This window comes from Schistocerca gregaria, chromosome 4 (assembly GCF_023897955.1).
Source record: "Schistocerca gregaria isolate iqSchGreg1 chromosome 4, iqSchGreg1.2, whole genome shotgun sequence".
Taxonomy (NCBI): domain Eukaryota; kingdom Metazoa; phylum Arthropoda; class Insecta; order Orthoptera; family Acrididae; genus Schistocerca; species Schistocerca gregaria.
The window spans coordinates 340,303,726-340,323,931 of record NC_064923.1 but is presented as its reverse complement, the minus strand read 5'-3'; the positions used below and the strand labels follow the sequence as shown (position 1 = coordinate 340,323,931).

General features: G+C 44.9%; 1 protein-coding gene across 1 annotated transcript in view; it reads right to left on the bottom strand.

Annotated features, from left to right (window-relative positions):
• Nucleotides 1-5,589: 5,589 nt before the first annotated feature.
• The window catches only part of LOC126267007 (venom carboxylesterase-6-like), a 102,525-nt gene continuing 87,908 nt past the window's right edge, over nucleotides 5,590-20,206 (bottom strand). The window contains exons 9-10 of the mRNA XM_049971771.1: nucleotides 17,559-17,691; nucleotides 5,590-5,955 (exon numbers count right to left, since the gene is read on the bottom strand). Coding sequence (XP_049827728.1) covers nucleotides 5,637-5,955; nucleotides 17,559-17,691 — 452 coding nt within the window. The 3' untranslated portion in view covers nucleotides 5,590-5,636. The remainder of the gene's footprint in view (nucleotides 5,956-17,558; nucleotides 17,692-20,206) is intronic.

Genomic DNA, 20,206 nt, shown 5'->3' with positions numbered 1-20,206 from the left:
CATATTGCAACTCTTGGTTCGGAGCGCCTACACCATCCGCCTTCGGATCTCGCACCAAGTGATTTTCATCTGTTTCCTGCTTTGAAGAAGACTGTCGGCGGTAGGCGCTTTGGCAGCAATGCTGACGTCAAACAAGCCGTTCAATGCTTCTTCCGTACGCAACGCTCTGTTTTTCTCTTGGAAGGCTTTTGAAGCTTATAAAGTGGTATGACAAATGTCTCAATGTACTTGGAAATTACTTAGAAAAATAAAGATATGTCTTATCTTTAATGTCTCATCCTCTTCTTTTTCCTTTCACACACAACTCTGACCACAGTCGACAGGGGAAACTTACTTTCCATCTCCCCCAGGTAACTGCAAGACACGCACTGTGACGTCACGCACGACGGCATTGTTCACTGCGCTGCAGATACCGACTTTCAAAGGATAGTTACTTCAGTACACAACTTTAGATCTTCTAATTATTTTTAGTAACAGTCACTTGGAATAAATTATATAATTTCAGGTGGAGATGGCCAATCTATTCATCACGTAGCGTTTACGTAAGCATATCGCCTGCAATCTTCAGTTTAAATAATGTGCACGTTGGAATACATATACACAGACCTTCTATCATAACAAAAATAAGAAAAATAGTTACATGATCAAGAATGAATTCCATAATACATAAGAGAACAATAAAGGGTGAAAATTGTAGGGGATGACAGAGATTGGAACACATCTAACAAATAGATGAATAGTTCAGTCGTAGATAGATACAACAAAAAGATTGGAATGAAATTTTCACTCTGCAGCGGAGTGTGCGCTGATTTGAAACTTTCTGGAAGATTAAAACTGTGTGCCGGACAGAGTCTCAAACTCGGGACCTTTGCCTTTGGTGGGCAAGTGCTTTACCAACTGAGCTACCCAACCACGACTCACGCCACATCCTCACAGCTTTCATACCGCCAGTACCTCTTATCCTACCTTCAAACTTTACACAAGTTCTCCTGCGAACCTTGCAGGAGTAGCACTGCTGGGAGAAATCTTTCTTGTTTGATAGTCATTTTGTTGTGCCTCAGCATGTCCGATATATGGTAAATAACAATCTATGCTTTTCATAATATTGTCATTATTCCAGTCTGGATTTTCCATTGATTAAAGAAATGAATGGTGGTTCATGGTGTGGGTTCCTGTAGTCATGTCCTAGTTCATGAACCACGGGCAACGTATGAGTGGCCAAGTAAGTGGTCCCGACAGTCGGGATACTAGTTACTTTGGAATAAGGCAGGGCATCTCGGACATACTCTGAGTCGTTGTCACCTTTGTGCTTATACAGCAAAGACTACCAAATCCACCGGTTAGTCCCTGAGCCGTTAGGGGTAAAACCCAATGGGACTCGGGGCAAGTAACGCTAGCAACCTGCTTCCCTGGTACTTTAAATATGATGCTGGCAACAATCAGAGCAAAATGCCTCGGACCTTTGGAGGTGACGGAGTCCCGCCTCTAACTGACAAACCAGGGACTCCTAAGATACCATTTGGCAAACAAATGGTAATGAGATGGGAAGCTATTAATATCAATGGGGGCTACTCTGGGAAGAAGGTAGAGCTGGCAGAGGCTGCAAGTAAGATGGGGCTGGACGTTTTAGCTGTTAGTGACATTCGGGTAAGGGGTGAGAAAGAAGAGGAAGTGGGAGAATACAAGGTCTACCTGTCAGGAATCAAAGCAGGAATAGCACAATGGGGTGTAGGGCTTTGTATCAGGAAAAAAATGGAACCCAGCGTAGTTGCAATAAGGTATGTAAACGAACGACTGATGTGGATAGATTTGACAGTGTCTAGCAAGAAAACTAGCATAGTGTCAGTATATTCGCATTGTGAAGGGACAGATCAAGATAAGATGGATAGTTTTTATGAGGCACTCAGTGACGTACTTGTTAAAGGACAAGGGTAGTGTTCTGCTCGTGGGTGATTTTAACGCCAGGATTGGAAATCGAACAGAAGGATATGAAAAGATTGTGGGTAAATTTGGAGAGGATATGGAGGCCAACATGGACGGGAAACAACTCTTGCATTTCTGTGCCAGTATGGGCTTAGTAATCACAAACTCCTTTTTTAAACATAAGAACATTCACCGGTATACTTGGGAAAGCAGGGGAACCAAATCTGTCACTGACTATATAATAACAGATCAGGAATTCAAGAAGGCTGTGAGGGACACACGTGTATTCAGGGGATTCTTTGATGACACTGATCATTATTTAATCTGCAGTGAAATTGGGATTGTGAGACCGAAAGTGCAGGAGGTCAGGTCCATATGTAGGATGATAAGAGTGGAGAAACTTCAGGATAAGGAAATCAGGCACAAGTACATAACAGCGATCTCAGAAAGGTACCAGTTAGTTGAATGTAGTCAATTACAGTCATTGGAAAAGGAGTTGGCCAGGTAAAGGGACTCAGTACTAGAAGTGGCTAAAGAGTGTCTTGGAACAGTAGTGTGTAAAAGTAGGATGAAGCAAACAGCTTAGTGGAATGACACAGTCAAGGCAGCCTGTAAAAGGAAAAAGAAGGCGTATCAAAAATGGCTACATACTAGAACTCAGGCAGACAGAGAAAGTTATGTTGAAGAAAGAAACAAAGGCAAACAGATAATTGCAGCATCCAAGAAGAAATCTTGGGAAGACTTTGGAAACAGGTTGGAGACTATGGGTCACGCTGCTGGAAAACCATTCTGGAGTGTAATTAGCAGTCTTCGAAAGGGAGGTAAGAAGGAAATGACAAGTATTTTGGACAGGTCAGGAAAACTGCTGGTGAATCCTGTGGATGCCTTGGGCAGATGGAGGGAATATTTTTAAGAGTTGCTCAATGTAGGTGAAAATACGATCAGTAATGTTTCAGATTTCGAGGTAGAATGGGATAGGAATGATGATGGAAATAGGATCACATTTGAGGAAGTGGAGAAAATTGTCAATAGATTGCAGTGCAATAAAGCAGCTGGAGTGGATGAAATTAAGTCGGAACTCATAAAATACAGTGGAATGTCAGGTCTTAAACGGCTACACAGGATAATTGAAATGGCATGGGAGTCGGGACAGGTTCCATCAGACTGGACAAAAGCAGTAATCACACCAGTCTTTAAACATGGAAACAGAAAAGATTGTAACAACTACAAAGGTATCTCTTTAATCAGCGTTGTGGGTAAAATCTTTTCAGGCATTGTTGAAAGGAAAGTGCTAGTATTAGTTGAGGACCAATTGGATGAAAATCAGTAGGGGTTTAGGCCTCTTAGAGGTTGTCAGGACCAGATCTTTAGCTTACGGCAAATAATGGAGAAGTGTTATGAGTGAAATAGGGAATTGTATCTATGCTTTATAGATCTAGAAAAGGCATCTGACCGGGTTCCTAGGAGGAAGTTATTGTCTGTTCTACGAGATTATAGAATAGGAGGCAAACTTTTGCAAGCAATTAAAGGTCTTTACTTGGATAGTCAGGCAGCAGTTAGAGTTGACGGTAAATTGAGTTCATGGTTCAGTGTAGTTTCAGGGGTAAGACAAGGCTGCAACCTCTCTCCACTGTTGTTCATATTATTTGTGGATCATATGTTGAAAACAATAGACTGGCTGGGTGAGATTAAGATATGTGAACACAAAATAAGCAGTCTTGCATATGCAGATGACTTAGTTGTGATGGCAGATTCGATTGAAAGCTTGCAAAGTAATATTTCAGAGCTAGATCAGAAATGTAAGGACTATGGTATGAAGATTAGCATCTCCAAAACGAAAGTTATGTCAGTGGGAAAGAAATATAAACGGATTGACTGCCAAATAGGAGGAACAAAGTTAGAACAGGTGGACGGTTTCACGTAATTAGGATGCATATTCTCACAGGATTGGCAACATAGTGAAAGAACTGGAAGAGAGGTGTAGCAAAGCTAATGCAGTGAGCGCTCAGCTACGATCTACTCTCTTCTGCAAGAAGGAAGTCAGTACCAAGACTAAGTTATCTGTGCACCGTTCAATCTTTCGACCAACTTTGTTGTATGGGAACGAAAGATGGGTGGATTCAGGTTACCTTATCAACAAGGTTGAGGTTACGGATATGAAAGTAGCGAAGATGATTTCAGGTACTAGTAGATGGGAACTATGGCAGGAGGGTGTCCACAATGAGGAAATCAAAGAAAAACTGAGAATGAACTCTGTATAAATAGCAGTCAGGGCGAACAGGCTCAGATGGTGGGGTCATGTTACACGCATGGGAGAAGCAAGATTACCCAAGAGACTCATATGTTCAGCAGTAGAGGGTAGGAGGAGTCGGGGCAGACCAAGGAGAAGGTACCTGGATTCGGTTAAGAATGATTTTAAAGTAATAGTTTTATCATCAGAAGAGGCACCAATATTAGCACTGAATAGGGGATCATGGAGGAATTTTATGAGGGGGGCTATGCTCCAGACTGAACGCTGAAAGGCATAATCAGTCTTAAATGATGATGATGATGATAAATAAATGAATAGATTGAGTGTAAGTGCTGCTCTAACAAGGGAACCTCCCCATCGCACCCCCCCCCCCCCCCTAAGATTTAGTTATAAGTTGGGACAGTGGATAGGCCTAGAAAAACTGAACACACATCAATCGAGAAAACAGGAAGAAGTTGTGTGGAACTATAAAAAAATAAGCAAAATATACAAACTGAGTAGTCCATGTGGAAGATAGACAACATCAAGGACAGTATAAGCTCAGGAGCGCCGTGGTCACGTGTTTAGCGTGAGCAGCTGCGGAACGAATGGTATTTGGTTCAAGTCTTCCCTCGAGTGAAAAGTTTAATTTTTTTATTTTCAGACAATTATTATCTGTCCGTCTACACTCTTTTGGGAGTGATTATCACATCTACAAGAAAACCTAAATCGGGCAAGGTAGAAGAATCTTTTTACCCATTCGCCAAGTGTACAAGTTAGGTCGGCCGACAACATATTCGTGTCATCTGACGCACATGCCTTCACCAGTGTCGTATAGAATATATCAGATGTGTTTTCCTGTGGAGGAATCGATTGACCTATGACCTTGCGATCAAATGTTTTCGGTTCCCATTGGAGAGGCACGTCCTTTCGTCTGCTAATCGCACGGTTTTGCGGTGCGGTCGCAAAACACATACACTAAACTTATTACGGTGAACAGGGACGTCAATGAACGAACGGACAGATCATAATTTCGCTAAAATAATGAAAGTAAAATTTTCACTCGAGGGGAGACTTGAACCAAGGACCAGCTGCTCGCGCTAACCACGGGACCACGGCGCTCTTGATCCTACATTCTCCTTTATGGTGCCTATCTTTCGCATGGACTACTCAGTTTGTATATTTTGCTTATTTTTTTCGTAGTTCCACACAACTTCTTCCTGTTTTCTCGATTGATCTGTGTTCAGTTTTTCAAGGCCTATCCACTGTGCTAACTTATAACTAAATCTCAGGGGGGTGCGATGGGGAGGTTCCCTTGTAAGATGAAGAGGCAGTCGCTGGGGGCCTCACGAAACCAGATTACAGGTGGCCCGTCTCCCCCCAAAGAGAAATATTTATAGACGCTCATATTAGGGAATGATACTGCGCATAGTGAAAAAGAGTCATTTAATGAAAATCACGGTACAAATACAGGCGTGCGGCGTCAGAGCTCGATCTTCCTGATCTGGTCCTTGGTGGCCTCCTCGGACTTGGCCCCGCCGGCCGCCCGCTCCTCGGCGGCTCGCCGCTCCTCCTCCTGGGCGAACAGCCGGCGCTGCTCGTCGCGGATCTCCTCCTCCGACCGCAGCTCTGCGGCGCGCGCCTCGGCCAGCGCATCCTCCCAGAAGGCCACGCGCTCGCCGCGCACGCCGCCGCTCTCCAGGTCCAGCGTCTCCCCGAGCAGCAGGTACGAGTAGTTGGCAAACACGGCGTCGTGCCACGAGAAGTCGTCCAGCACGGGGTCCGGCTCCGGGGTCGGGTCCCTGCACGAACGGCCACTTTGATCAGTTAATGTCGTAACTGCGTTACCTGCACGTTAGGTTGGCGTCGGTGGCGATACCTACAACGTGCTGACATGATGAAATTTTCCAACCGATTTCTCATTAAAAAAAAAAAACACCAGTTCACCGGCGTTGCCTGGTGAAACGTTGTTGTGTTGCCTCGTGTAAGGAGGAGAAATGCGTACCATCACGTTTCCGACTTTGATAAACGTAGGATTCTAGCCTATCGTGATTGCGGTTTGTCGTATCGCGACAATGCTGCTCGCCTTGGTCGAGATCCAATGACTGTTAGCCCAAGGCAGGATTCGAACCTGTGACCGTAGTGGTCGCGCGGTTCCAGACTATAGCTCCTAGAACCGCTCAGCCACAATATTAGTTCTAATTTAATACTCGCTTCTGTAATGTGGGAATGTATTTCACAGGTGCAAAACCTGCATCCGACCCATTGACCTTACACTTAGTCACTGACCATAAATTTTAGGTCAGACTAACCTAATGTAGCGAAGACTGTTTGCCAGTGCTCTTTCTCACCAGAAAATACGCAATTAACCCATTGGGCTACATAAGTACACTGTAACAGTAATTTCAGCGTGTATTCAATGCATAGTCTGGAACCGCGCGACCACTACGGTCACAGATTCGAATCCTGCCTTGGGCATGGATGTGTGTGATGTCCTTGAGTTAGTAAGGTTTAAGTAGTTTGATTCCGCAGGACATGGTCGTCATTTAGGAGCCTGGATTTAGTAGAAGGTTTCATTGTTTGTCTAGCTTAATTACCGCTGCTTGATATGTTTAGTTGCTTCGCACAGTAAAGGTACTAGCCAGTGAGTTGTGCTGTTGCTTCCTAGTGTTCGATGATGCGTTCGCAGATCGTTAGACGGTTGTCGGCGAAATTGTTAGTTGCGTGCTAACAATTACACGAAGATAATCACCGGATGGCACAACACCGCGAAGAATAACCCTGCTTTACGTTGCTGCTGTGTACAATATAAGAGTGAGGACTGACTGCAACAACAAGGTTAAAAAACTAAAAACTAAAATCCATCCTAACAAGCCTTGGAAGCCCCAACGGTACAGATCGGCCGCCGCGTCATTCTCATCTGCTGGCGTTACTGGAAGCGAATACGGAGGTGCATGTGGTCAGCATGCGGCTCTCCGGGCCGTATACCAGCTTACGAGACCGAAGACGCTGCTTCTCAGTCAAGTAGCTGCTCAGTTTGTCTCACAAGGGCTGAGTGCACCCAGCTCGCCAACAGCGCTCGGCAGACCGGAGGGTCACCCATCCAAGTGCCAGTCCAGCCCGTCAGCGCTTAACTTCGGTGATCTGACAGGAACCGGTGTTACAACTGCGGCAAGGCCGTTGATCTAACAACAACGTCAGCTGGTGCCAAATAGGCTTTGCTTGCAAACGGTGTGTTAACTAATGCTTAGTTCGCGTAGGTGACCGTCGGAGCGAAATGTTACAGCGTTTGTGAAAACATACACGCTAACAAAGCTTTGTGCTTTTTTTGCTTATCGATGTGATCGTTTTCTGTTCGGTTATCAGAGTAAGTCGTGTGGAGCGTAATCACTTGATCCAGGTTTGGTTTTGAGCCGGCGAACCTTGCAGTGTGGAAGGATTACTACGGTTCTGAATTATGTTTTTGGATGGGCAGACGATTCCGCGAACAGAATTGTGTTTTGAAATGGTTAGATTTTGGTCGCGAGTGACATTCGCCCTGTTGATTAACTTAAAAAGTCGTGGTATTGTACAGCTGTTCCGTCTTCTGTGGCCTGGTCCCTCCTCGAGAAAAGTTATGACAATCCTTTGTTAACCTAGTAGTGGCGCACAATTGTAGTTATCTATGTAATTACAAATGGCTCTGAGCACTACGGGAGTCAACTACTGTGGTCATTAGTCCCCTAGAACTTAGAACTACTTAAACCTAACTAACCTAAGGACATCACACACATCCATGCCCGAGGCAGGATTCGAACCTGCGACCGTAGCAGTCGCACGGTTCCGGACTGCGCGCCTAGAACCGCGAGACCACCGCGGCCGGCGTATGTAATTACAGTTTTACTGTAATTTTAGATCTGGGTAATGTCGCGCTGAAGGGGGGTTAACCCACACCACATAGGTGATCTGATTAGTCAACAGTACGCACAGCGGCAGGGAATCGTACACGTGAACACATATTGCTGAGCAACATTTTTAGTCAATGTGGCGAGGCAGATCTATACCAAGCCGCCTGTGGGCCTGTTGTGATGCAGCACTGCGCTGGCAGTGTGCAGTGTCAACTGAGCAGTTCTGTGCGACCCTTCTTAAGGCCATTTACTTCTCGAGTTACCATTATCAGCCCAATGTTAAGTTGTATTTCAACTGACATAATGATCGTATTTGAATAGTATTTTAGTTGAGGAGCATATTTTAATTCCTTCTCGGGTGCTTTAGTCTGCCAGAGCATCTATGGTTATTTTCAGGGTTATCCAATAACTGACAGTACGTTATTCTTTTTCAAAATTTGGTTGGTACAGCAATTACCTTAGCTTACATTATTGCTGAGTTACGGTGGGGCCGATGCATCTGCAATTCCATGGCTTGTTCTTAGACAGTACGCAAGTGTAGTGGTTATTAGATTTAAGGCGGGTTGCATCGTTTTCCATTTCCGTGCGTAGTTACTGTTTTGACTGAAGGAAAGATTTTATTAATATTCTGAGCTTTGAGTGGAAATGCGTTAAAGGGCAAATTAAATTGCTGACTACTAAGCTATCACCAAGACTGTGTAGTGATTAATCGTAATACACTACTGGCCATTGAAATTGCTACACCACGAAGATAACTTGCTACAAACGCGAAATTTAACAGACAGGAAGAAGATGCTGTGATATGCAAATGATTAGCTATTCAGAGCATTCACACAAGGTTGGCGCCGGGTGCGACACCTACAACGTACTGACATGAGGAAAGCTTCCAACCGATTTCTCATACACAAACAGCAGTGACCGGCGTTGCCTGGTGACACGTTGTTGCTGTCTGCCTCGTGAAAGGAGAAGAAATGAATACCATCACGTTTCCAACTTTGATAAAGGTCGAATTGTAGCCTATCGCGATTTCGGTTTATCGTATCGCCAAATAGCTGCTCGCGTTGGTCGAGATCCAATGACTGTTTGCAGAATATGGAATCTGTGGGTTCAGGAGGGTAATACTGAACGCCGTGCTGGATCCCAACGGCCTCGTATCACTAGCACTCGAAATGACAGGCATCTTATCCACATGGCTGTAACGGATCGTGCAGCCACGTCTCGATCCCTGAGTCAACAGATGGGGACGTTTGCAAGACAACAACCATATGCACGAACAGTTCAACGACGTTTGCAGCAGCATGGACTATCAGCTCGGAGACCATGGCTGCGGTTGACGCCGCATCACAGACTGGGGCGCCTGCGATGGTGTACTCAATGACGAATCTGGGTGCATGAATGACAAAACGTCATTTTTTCGGATGAATCCAGGTTCTGTTTACAGTATCATGATGGTCGCATCCGTGTTTGGCGACATCGCGCTGAACGCACATTGGAAGCGTGTATTCGTCATCGCCATACTGGCGTATCACCCGGCGTGATGGTATGGGGTGCCATTGATTACACGTCTCTGTCACATCTTGTTCGCATTCACGGCACTTTGAACAGTGGACGTTACATTTCAGATGTGTTACGACCAGTGGCTCTACCTTTCATTCGATCCCTGCAAAACCGTACGTTTCAGCAGGATAATGCACGACCGGATGTTGCAGGTGCTGTACAGGCCTTTCTGGATACAGAAAATGTTCGAGTGCTGCCCTGGCCAGCACATTCTCCGGATCTCTCACCTGAAAACGTCTGGTCAATGGTAGCCGAGCAACTGGCTCATCACAGTACGCCAGTCACTACTCTTGAATCTCTGCCTCGTGATGACTGAGTGTTGTGTGATGTCCTTAGGTTAGTTAGGTTTAAGTAGTTCTAAGTTCTAGGGGACTGATGACCTTCGATGTTAAGTCCCATAGTACTCAGAGCCATTTGAACCATTTGAACTACTCTTGATGAACTGTGGTATCGTGTTAAATGTGCAGTTGTACCTGTACACGCCATCCAAGCTCTGTTTGACTAATGCCCAGGCGTACCAAGGCCGTTATTATGGCCAGAGGTGGTTGTTCTGGGTACTGATTTCTCTGTATCTATGCACGCAAATTGCGTGAAAATGTAATCACATGTCAGTACTAGTATAATATATTTCTCCGATGAATACCCGTTTATCATCTGCATTTCTTCTTGGTGTAGCAATTTTAATGGCCAGTAGTGTATTTTCGGGCTTTCCCGGGACGCTACGATGGAGATTCTGTCGTAGCCAACCCTCCGCAACCAGGATGGTGGATACGCATTCTGACGTCCCGAGCAACGTGTGGGTCTTTATTTTTCCGGCCACCATTAAGAGCTTCAGCTATTCTGGCTCATTCTTTAATTAATAAATATGAATGGAATTAACCTCGTTATAATTAATATCCAACCCCCCACTCCCATCATGGGACAAGATTCCGGATGAAATTGCTCTGACGGATTGCCGGATGGTAATAGGTAATATCTCCGCAGATGGTGCAAATATAATAGCGCCACAAACAGTTGGCAATGGTTTGGTAGGAGGTGGAGACGCCTTGCGTCGCTTGCCGCCAACAACGTACCACAGGCAACAAAGAATTGCTGGGCCTAGAGCCCCAGTCAACTGATACATTCAGAGGCATCCTGTACTGCTCAGTGGTGAGACTTGGTTCCGTTTGTGGCGGTCTCATTGACTTGAGAATGAGTGTAGACGATGTAGTGAAGGGCCAGGAAGCTGCTGTACTCGAGATCCATACAACTCTTGCCATCATGTTGTCGGAAGCTACTGGATATGACAACAGGAAATTTGATAAGGGCGTCTGAATGCTCAACAGTATGTGACAAGAATGTTAAACACTGTTGCCACATCTTCACGACTAAGATATCAATTAATGTACTGCAGCGGGATAATGAAAGACTACACTAAAGTTCTTACCTCAAACATTATGAGGAACGTACGGATCCTTGATTGGTTCTCCCAGTCTCATCAGCTGCCAATTCATGTGCTCCCCGTGTGGAAAGACAGTCCTTAGCATGGCATTCTCAGGATGGTTCCACGCCACTACAAATTCAAGAGCGTACTAGTACCTATGTGCGTGCATGGGAGAAGCAAATTGGGGATGGGTGTTAGGGCGGTCACACTTCTTACTCATGCTGCTCACAGACACCTCCACAACTGTTTCGGCAGTGTATCTCGGTACACTTTCCCCACCGCTCATTCTTACATACCGCGTTAATCACCTAAAATTTGCACCGCTAATATTTCGATAATGGAATGCGCCATTGATATGCGGATTTCACATATGCAATGTTTGTTTAGGATCCGCCTTTGCATACGAAGTGAGTTATCACTTTCAGATGTGTATTTATTTACAAAAGATACAAATATTTCAATGGAACAATGTCTATTGGATCTATCAGAATCAAAATAGACTAAATTAGGACACCAGTAGTGTTTGTTGCGGGAGTCTAATCCAAGTAGTATACTAGATGTCGTAAACACGGACAGTTGTTTGTTCCATGTTGTAGCACAAACGAGTGTGAATTTCACATGGATGTATGTGCATGTTAAAACGTCCCTGGCGGTGTCGTCTTGTTAAATGGGACATTGCTTCGATCAAAAGAAAGACAAACATAGGTTATTGCAGTACCTCTGTGGTGTGAGAAGTTTGAAGAACAATTGTACCCTCAAAGCGTGTGCTCAAAATGGCCACCACCACTGTCAATACAAGCTTTCAGTCTGTCATTCACAGATTGATGCACACGTTTTAGCATTTCAGTGGAAATTTCAGCCCAGGTAGCAGTAATACGCCGTTTCGTATCATTTGTAATTGTTTGAACATGTTGACGTTTATTCGAATACCTTTCAGCGTATACGGTACACAAAAGAACGGAATAATTCCTATAATCGCCACAAATCATGCGCATGACCGCTTTTTCCGCTTTGGGAAATACCACCTCAGAACCAGGTCTTACTACATCCGCTATCATACAGTAAGTGGCGAACAGTCGCAATGGAATCGCAGTGAACACATTTTAAACAAACATAACGTCGTCACCGAACATCTAAGCAATAGGATGGAACAAACAGCTGTAGCTGTCGGTGTTTACAATGTTAACAGTACGATAACTCGTAAACTACTTACACCAGATTCTTGAAACAAACATCACTGACATTCTGAATGAGGCTACTTGTAGGATTTTATTGTCAATAGGTATTGTCCCCTCTACAAAATTGTAACTGTTGTAGAAAACTGCACTTTCCTTAACATCTCATAATCTGTGCACTGGCTGCAAATACGCGTCATTGCCTGTAATTCAGTTCTATGAAAACCACTTATCGATAATGTCTTCCACGTCCGAAATATTTGCGGTGAAAGACTAGGTGACCCACCCTGTGGCACAGCGTTCCCACAAAGAACTTTACACTGTTTGTAGTCATTCATTTGTTTCTCTCTTGTTTATTTTCAGTTGGCAGCAACTGAACGTAAATAACAAGATGAGTGGAAATGTGTTCTTGGACCAAAGAAGACAGATTTTAAAGTGTAATTGGAAATGTGGAAACAAGAGAAAAGTAAAGAGACGTTGGCACGCAGAGCTTGATACTGCACGACAGTCACGTGTAACAATACCGAAACTGCGCGACAAGTTTGGGAGAGAAGTAAGCGTGCGTGATCTGAAGAAGGACCGGTTGGACAGGATGAAATCAGTAGTGCACGAAAGGGGGCAGAGGCGGGGGATGGAAGTCGTGGTGCAAGCTTTCACAAGATCCCCAAAGAAGTCCATACGGTAAGGTGCGCATGAATGAGGTGTAACCATGTCACGTGTTCACCACATTTCAAAGCAAAGTGCAAACCCTGTATTCCCAAATCGCTTCACGCTATGAATGAGGACGATCTGGGTAAGCGCTTCGAATTTTGCGAATGCGTTTACGACAATAAACAGTTGCCCGATATCACTGTTTGGTCTGATGACGCGACATTTAAACTGAGTGGATCCGTTAGACGCTATAGTTGTGTATTATGGGCAAGAGATAATCACCATGTTACAGAAGAACGAACTGTTGATCTTTCTGGGTTATCAGTGTGGTGCGATACGTCTGTCACAGGTCTTTCAGGGCAATTCTTTGCTCAAGGAACAGTAACAGGTGTGAAACCCGCCCGGTTAGTCTTGCCGTCTAAAGCACTGCTTTCCGGGCGGGAAGGCGTGACAGTCCCCGGTACGAATCCGCCCAGCGGATTAGTATCGAGGTCCAGTGTGCCGGCCGGTGTGTGGATGGTTTTCAAGGCGGTTTTCCATATGCCTCGGCAATGCGGGCTGGTTCTTCTTATTCCGCCTCAGTTACACTATGTCGGCGATTGCTGCGCAAACACATTCTACACATAAGCGTACACCATAAATTGTCTACCACCCAAACATACATTGAAGTTACACTCGTCTGGTGTGAGACGTTCCGGGATGGGGGAGGGGGGGGGGGGGGGGAGGATTGGTCCACTGATGGCCGAACCGCACAATAACCCTGGGTTCCGTGTGGGGAGGCAGCGGTGTGAGTGGACTGCTGTATCGTGTTGTGGGGTTGTGTACCACTGCGAGCTAAGGCGGGAATGAAGCCTCTCCGTCATATCTACGTCCCCAGATCCATACAATACAATAAAGTAGGTATGAAGTACCTTACCATGTTGCAGGAACGAATTCTACCACCAGTTCACCAATTATATCGAGATGGAGATTTTTTTCAACAAAACAATGCACTGCCACATGACCATCACGATTTGCATCAATTCCTGTTGAAACATTTGTTGAAAGTTCGACAGACTGCTGCTCAGATTGCTGCTGCAGTTGAAGCCGAACACGATAGTCTTTCCTCTCGGCAATGCCATGTGGCCGTCTGGAGTCGAGTCTTTTTGGGACCGTAGATTCTTGTGACCACCGCTGCCATCACTCACGTATAGTAGTTACATTCCTGCCAGGTCTTTCTGCAGAATCACAGAAGGAACATTCAGCTTCTCGTGCACGACCTCTTTCAAAGTCAGTGAGGAGTTTGTAATGGGGTCCTTGTCGCCTTAAAGGCATTCTCGACTAACTTCAATTCAGCACGACCAACCTGAAAGGTAACACTTTAAAGAAAATTTCATCTGCATCCTCACAGTGGCGCTATTAACGCCACTCTTGAGCGACTGGCGCAAAATTTGAACAGCCATCATCTTTCAGCTGCAGAAACACGCCTACCAATTTTCATTCAGGTGTTTGGTGTTGTGATTTTTTTCTTGGTGTTGTGATTTTTTTCCTGTCAGTGTATTTACGTTCACGTTGATTCCAAGCCACATGTTCAGCGACTGCTGCAGTACATGAATACTGAAAACCAGACTCTGAATGTCAGATATGAGATACGATTTTGTAATTTTAATCAGTTTTTTTCTTGTGTTGTACCTAATGTGTGGCACAAAATTGATTTTATTAATGTATATCGTTCGTTGTTTACGTCTTTCAAGAACAATAGCGTATTTTCCGTATAATTTATTTTAGTACGCAATTTCACATTCAACTGTTTCGCCAACTCATCTAAAAGAGGAATCACAAGGCCTTCGTCGAGTAAAACATTCTGAACAGAAAGAAAAGGCATCAATAGCAGTGTGCTCATTCATTTCGGGTTTTATCGATTGGTAATAAGCCTATTTTTTGTATAGACATAAGCAACGAAAATTTCTAAGGCCTGTATAATTCGAACAAGCCACTTTTGTACGAGCGCTGTTCTATTACCGTGATTTAACGACAACGGATATAGCCAGGGATCTCACAGTGATTAGAAGACTTGTAAGAGCAACAGGTGTCCAGGTATCAAGGTTTTAGAGTGTTACACCTAAATATACTCCGTTACTGGAGATTATAAACTGATGTAAAGAGAGTCCATCATTAAAGTTCCACTTCGAAAACGTTATAGAAAGAGAAATGTAATGAGAATGACGTCAAATTTGAACAGCATGTTACTGACACAGGGGAAAATCTTATGGAACACAACAAATTAACGAAAATTTCACCGATAGATGGCACTGTAAGCGTCGGAATATACATGCTAACACACGCGCGGCACATGACTGTTTCTCAGTTTGCGTGCAAGATGCCTAACATGACTGTCTGCATGATGGATCGCGCTAGTAGCCCTGCATAAGTTCCTAACAGCTCAGGGTACGAAAAAAAAGCATTGTTCCGATGTCTGCTAAGGGTCTGGAGAAAATGATCCAATTCGAGGAGCGCAGTGTGGCAGTGGGAAGGCAGCAGTTGATCCGTCGTCCCGTTGTCTATCGAAAATGTGAACACAACACTGCAGGAGGAATCGGGCAGTGCTTTACAAATATGCAGCTCACGGGGAACTGCTCGTACGTTAGACGTGCCTGTAAGCACGGTGCAGTAAATTCTCCGAAACTTCCTTCACTGCTATGCGTACAAAATCATCCAAGTACAGGAATTGTTTGCTGTTGCTCTGTCAGCAGTAGAAATGTTCGCTCTGGGATGTCTTCCTCACATGGAAGTGGACAATGAATGGTCACGAAACGTTCTGTGGACAGACGAAGCCCATTTGCATCTCCAAGGGCAGAATATCGCAACGGAATATCCACAGGCACATCAGCCTGCACCGCATTCTTGGGCAAAGGTAACTGTGTGGTGCGGTTGACGTAATTGTTTATCGTAGGGCCGTATTTTGTGGAGGAGACCTGCGGGTCTTGTTACCTGTGCCGTCACTGGTAAAATCTATGAGAGTCTTTCGTACGCCATTGCCATTCCAACACTTCATGTATGAGTAGGATCATTTTTATGCAAAATGGAACTCCAGAATGAGATTGCCGGCCGCGGTGGTCTCGCGGTTCTAGGCGCGCAGTCCGGAACCGTGCGACTGCTACGGCCGCAGGTTCGAATCCTGCCTCGGGCATGGATGTGTGTGATGTCCTTAGGTTAGTTAGGTTTAAGTAGTTCTAAGTTCTAGGGGACTAATGACCACAGCAGTTGAGTCCCATAGTGCTCAGAGCCATTTGAACCATTTGAAGAATGAGATTTTCCCTCTGCAGCGGAGTGTGCGCTGATATGAAACATCCTGGCAGATTAAAACTGTGTACCGGACCGAGACTCGAACTCGGAACCTTTGCCTTTCTCCCATGAATGCTAGTTTTGCAAGGTTTGCAGGAGAGCTTTTATGAAGTTTGGAAAGTAGGAGACGAGGTACTGGCGGAAGTAAAGCTGTGAGGACAGGGCGTGAGTCGTGCTTGGGTAGCTCAGATGGTAGAGCACTTGCCCGCGAAAGGCAAAGGTCGCGAGTTCGAGTCTCGGTCCGGCACACAGTTTAAATCTGCCAGGAAGTTTCAAAATGGAACTCCTTCGCATACTGCACAGCCAGTGAAGTGGCTGCTGAAGGGGCACTTCGGAAATGTTAAAATTATAGTCGTCATTTTCCTGCAGCCTGGCCGTCCATGTTACCTGATCTTAATCCGTGTAATTACTGGCTGTGGGTTAATCCGGAAGATGTTGCGTTCAGTGTTCCAATTATGAACGTACCTCAACTGAAGAGCATGCACTGCACAACGCTTTCTCATGTTCTTGATTTAAACTTGTAGCAGAAAACATTGGAAAGCATATCGAGAATGTCTTGCGCCAGTCAGCTGGAAACCAATGTCATTTTGCTTTTTGTGCTGTCTTTGGTCCCAGAATGATTAAAAACGCTTGTCTATTTGATTTTTAAGCAGTTTTTGGCTCCAAGACAATTAAATAGCGATGTAATTTTGCTTCTTATGTGGTTTTCGGTCCGAGGACAATTAAAAACCGACTTTTCCGATCCGACGTGGTGCGGCCGTGTCGTGGTGGATGGTCGAACCTAACTATCAGTGCCACAGCTGTCGACTGCCGAACTTGTGCAGTCATTCACATCTAACAATACGTGTGGTGCAATGTGTATCTGAAGCCATTACCGTCGGATTGTGATTCATCTGTCGTTTGTAGTCGACCCCATTTACGTTATGACGCTTACAGCGCCATCTACTAGTAAAATTGTCGTTATTTTTTTCTTTTCCAATTCCCACATCTGTCATGGCGTTTCCCTCTGTGTCAGAGATATGCTGTTCAAATCTGATGTCATTCTGAGAAGTGGTTCCCTTTCTACAGCGTTTTGAAACTGCGTCTTTAATTATGGACACGATGAATATTGAAAATCTAGTCTTGCTCTGGCCAAGTAAATTTAGCATCACAGTCTTTTCAAGGCAAGTGTTCAGTCTATGAGACTATCACATCTAGCGAGAAAGTATTAAGGTGGGAATAGCGAATTAACAGCATTCGAATAACAGTAACATAAAGTTCTGCTGTGCACATATCCGTCATGGAATGTATTACCAACGGATATTCTTTGAGATGAGAAGGACTATCCCACTACCAAGAAGGAAGTGAAGAACTGCAGTACAGGAGACATTCTGTGACATTCAGCTTACCCCTCATGCGCAAAGTTCAGAATAATGTGCAGCATTCTTTCGACGAACTTCTGTTCCTTCTCTGTATATTCTGTCTTCTTTCCGTCCACAGTCTTTGGAAGCATCAGCCGGAAATCGTAATCTTCTGGTAGTCCTGGAAAGAAATATTTTGCAAATTTTTTGTATACGTTTGCCTGCAAATTAAATTTGTTTCAAATAAAGTGCGTTTCAGCGTATAACGTTTCATGAGTGCGTTGAACGATAGTATTTAATGATTTGTTTACCTTAGGTTGCCTTAACTCATAAATACCAGTGACATATTTGTTATTTACGTCCTTTTAAACAAGTCTTGAAGACGGAAATCTTACTGAAATTGTTGTTAAGGCATCAAAAGAAAAGCAAATAATCCATATCCTTTCAATAATAATAATGGCGGTAAAACAGGATATAATTTGCTTAATGACGTTGTGCATAGATGTTTCCTTCTGTAAAAGTTATTGCATTGTGAACCTCGTGAATTAATTCTCCGACAAACAAGAACAATAACGTATACTTGCAGACTCGCAACTTCGCATGACCCTGCCTCTTGAACTGGAGCCATGTAGGGTAACCGTGCTGAGCATGACCTAATCGAAATTTTGTGTTAGACTAGCAACATTGCCGCTATTAGTTTCAAAGGGTTGTCTTAAATTACGAGCATAATTTTGTTTTCTTTATGTAATTAATGTATACTAAGCTATGATCATATCTGCGTATTGTCAACATAACTGGCTCAATGCCGACTATAAGAAATGTAGCGTGACGCAATAACTTCCAAGATAGCTTCCAAACTAATACGATCGTTTCTATACACCATTTAGTATTATATTGCTTGTGCAGGATCCTGTATGTGGTATCGATATTACTGCCCAAGACAGCGTGTCTATGGGTGCTTCACCACGCAGTTATGATAAAGTAGAGAGCATATTACACGAATTAAACTCCTTTCATGCGGAATCTTTACTTCACGGTGCTTTTTTTTTCATGCTCCGTTATTGTATTTTTCTCGAACTTTAGTTATTTTCTCGAACTTTAGTTATCATATTTGGCTAGCTTAGATACACCCGTGAAGATAAAAATCTACATCGTACGAGAAGTTAGTAACGCAGTTCTACGTTACATAGCCGCGCGGTGTAGCCTTGCGGTCTCGGGCGCCTTGCAAAGGTTCGCACGACTCCCCCCGTCGGAGGTTCGAGTATTCCCTCGGGCATGGGTGCGTGTTGTCCTAAACGTAAGTCAGTTTAATTAGCGTGTAAGCCTAGGGACCGATGTCCTAAGTAGTTTGGTCCCGCACTCCTTACCACAAATTTCCAATTTTTACATTACTTCAAAAACAGATTAGTTGATGGCGCCTTTCTTGTTTAATATGCGTCGCTCTCTTGATCTCTTCATACACACTGCAGGGAGCATCGTCAATAATCTGTTTTACAGTTAACTTTGTACGTCCCTGTACTTTTACCCTGCATTACGAAGTTAACTGTTTGTCAGTTCCTTATCATATACTTTAACGGGTGTCCTACTCTGGTAAGCGTTCCCCATACACATCTTTTCACAAACGTTTTACCAAGAAGTTGTTTAATTTTTCATTTTTATTTCTGATAGTGGTGGCTGAACTTTGTATCTGAGGATTAAATTACCCGAAGAAAAAGTCACAGGGACACCTTTTTTTTTAAAACAAAAAATTGTTTACCAAGACACGCAGCAGGTCTTCACCAGCCTTCAGTCGAGTTGATATACACTCCTGGAAATGGAAAAAAGAACACATTGACACCGGTGTGTCAGACCCACCATACTTGCTCCGGACACTGCGAGAGGGCTGTACAAGCAATGATCACACGCACGGCACAGCGGACACACCAGGAACCGCGGTGTTGGCCGTCGAATGGCGCTAGCTGCGCAGCATTTGTGCACCGCCGCCGTCAGTGTCAGCCAGTTTGCCGTGGCATACGGAGCTCCATCGCAGTCTTTAACACTGGTAGCATGCCGCGACAGCGTGGACGTGAACCGTATGTGCAGTTGACGGACTTTGAGCGAGGGCGTATAGTGGGCATGCGGGAGGACGGGTGGACATACCGCCGAATTGCTCAACACGTGGGGCGTGAGGTCTCCACAGTACATCGATGTTGTCGCCAGTGTTCGGCGGAAGGTACACGTGCCCGTCGACCTGGGACCGGACCGCAGCGACGCACGGATGCACGCCAAGACCGTAGGATCCTACGCAGTGCCATAGGGGACCGCACCGCCACTTCCCAGCAAATTAGGGACACTGTTGCTCCTGGGGTATCGGCGAGGACCATTCGCAAGCGTCTCCATGAAGCTGGGCTACGGTCCCGCACACCGTTAGGCCGTATTCCGCTCACGCCCCAACATCGTGCAGCCCGCCTCCAGTGGTGTCGCGACAGGCGTGAATGGAGGGACGAATGGAGACGTGTCGTCTTCAGCGATGAGAGTCGCTTCTGCCTTGGTCCCAATGATGGTCGTATGCGTGTTTGGCGCCGTGCAGGTGAGCGCCACAATCAGGACTGCATACGACCGAGGCACACAGGGCCAACACCCGGCATCATGGTGTGGGGAGCTATCTCCTACACTGGCCGTACACCTCTGGTGATTGTCGAGGGGACACTGAATAG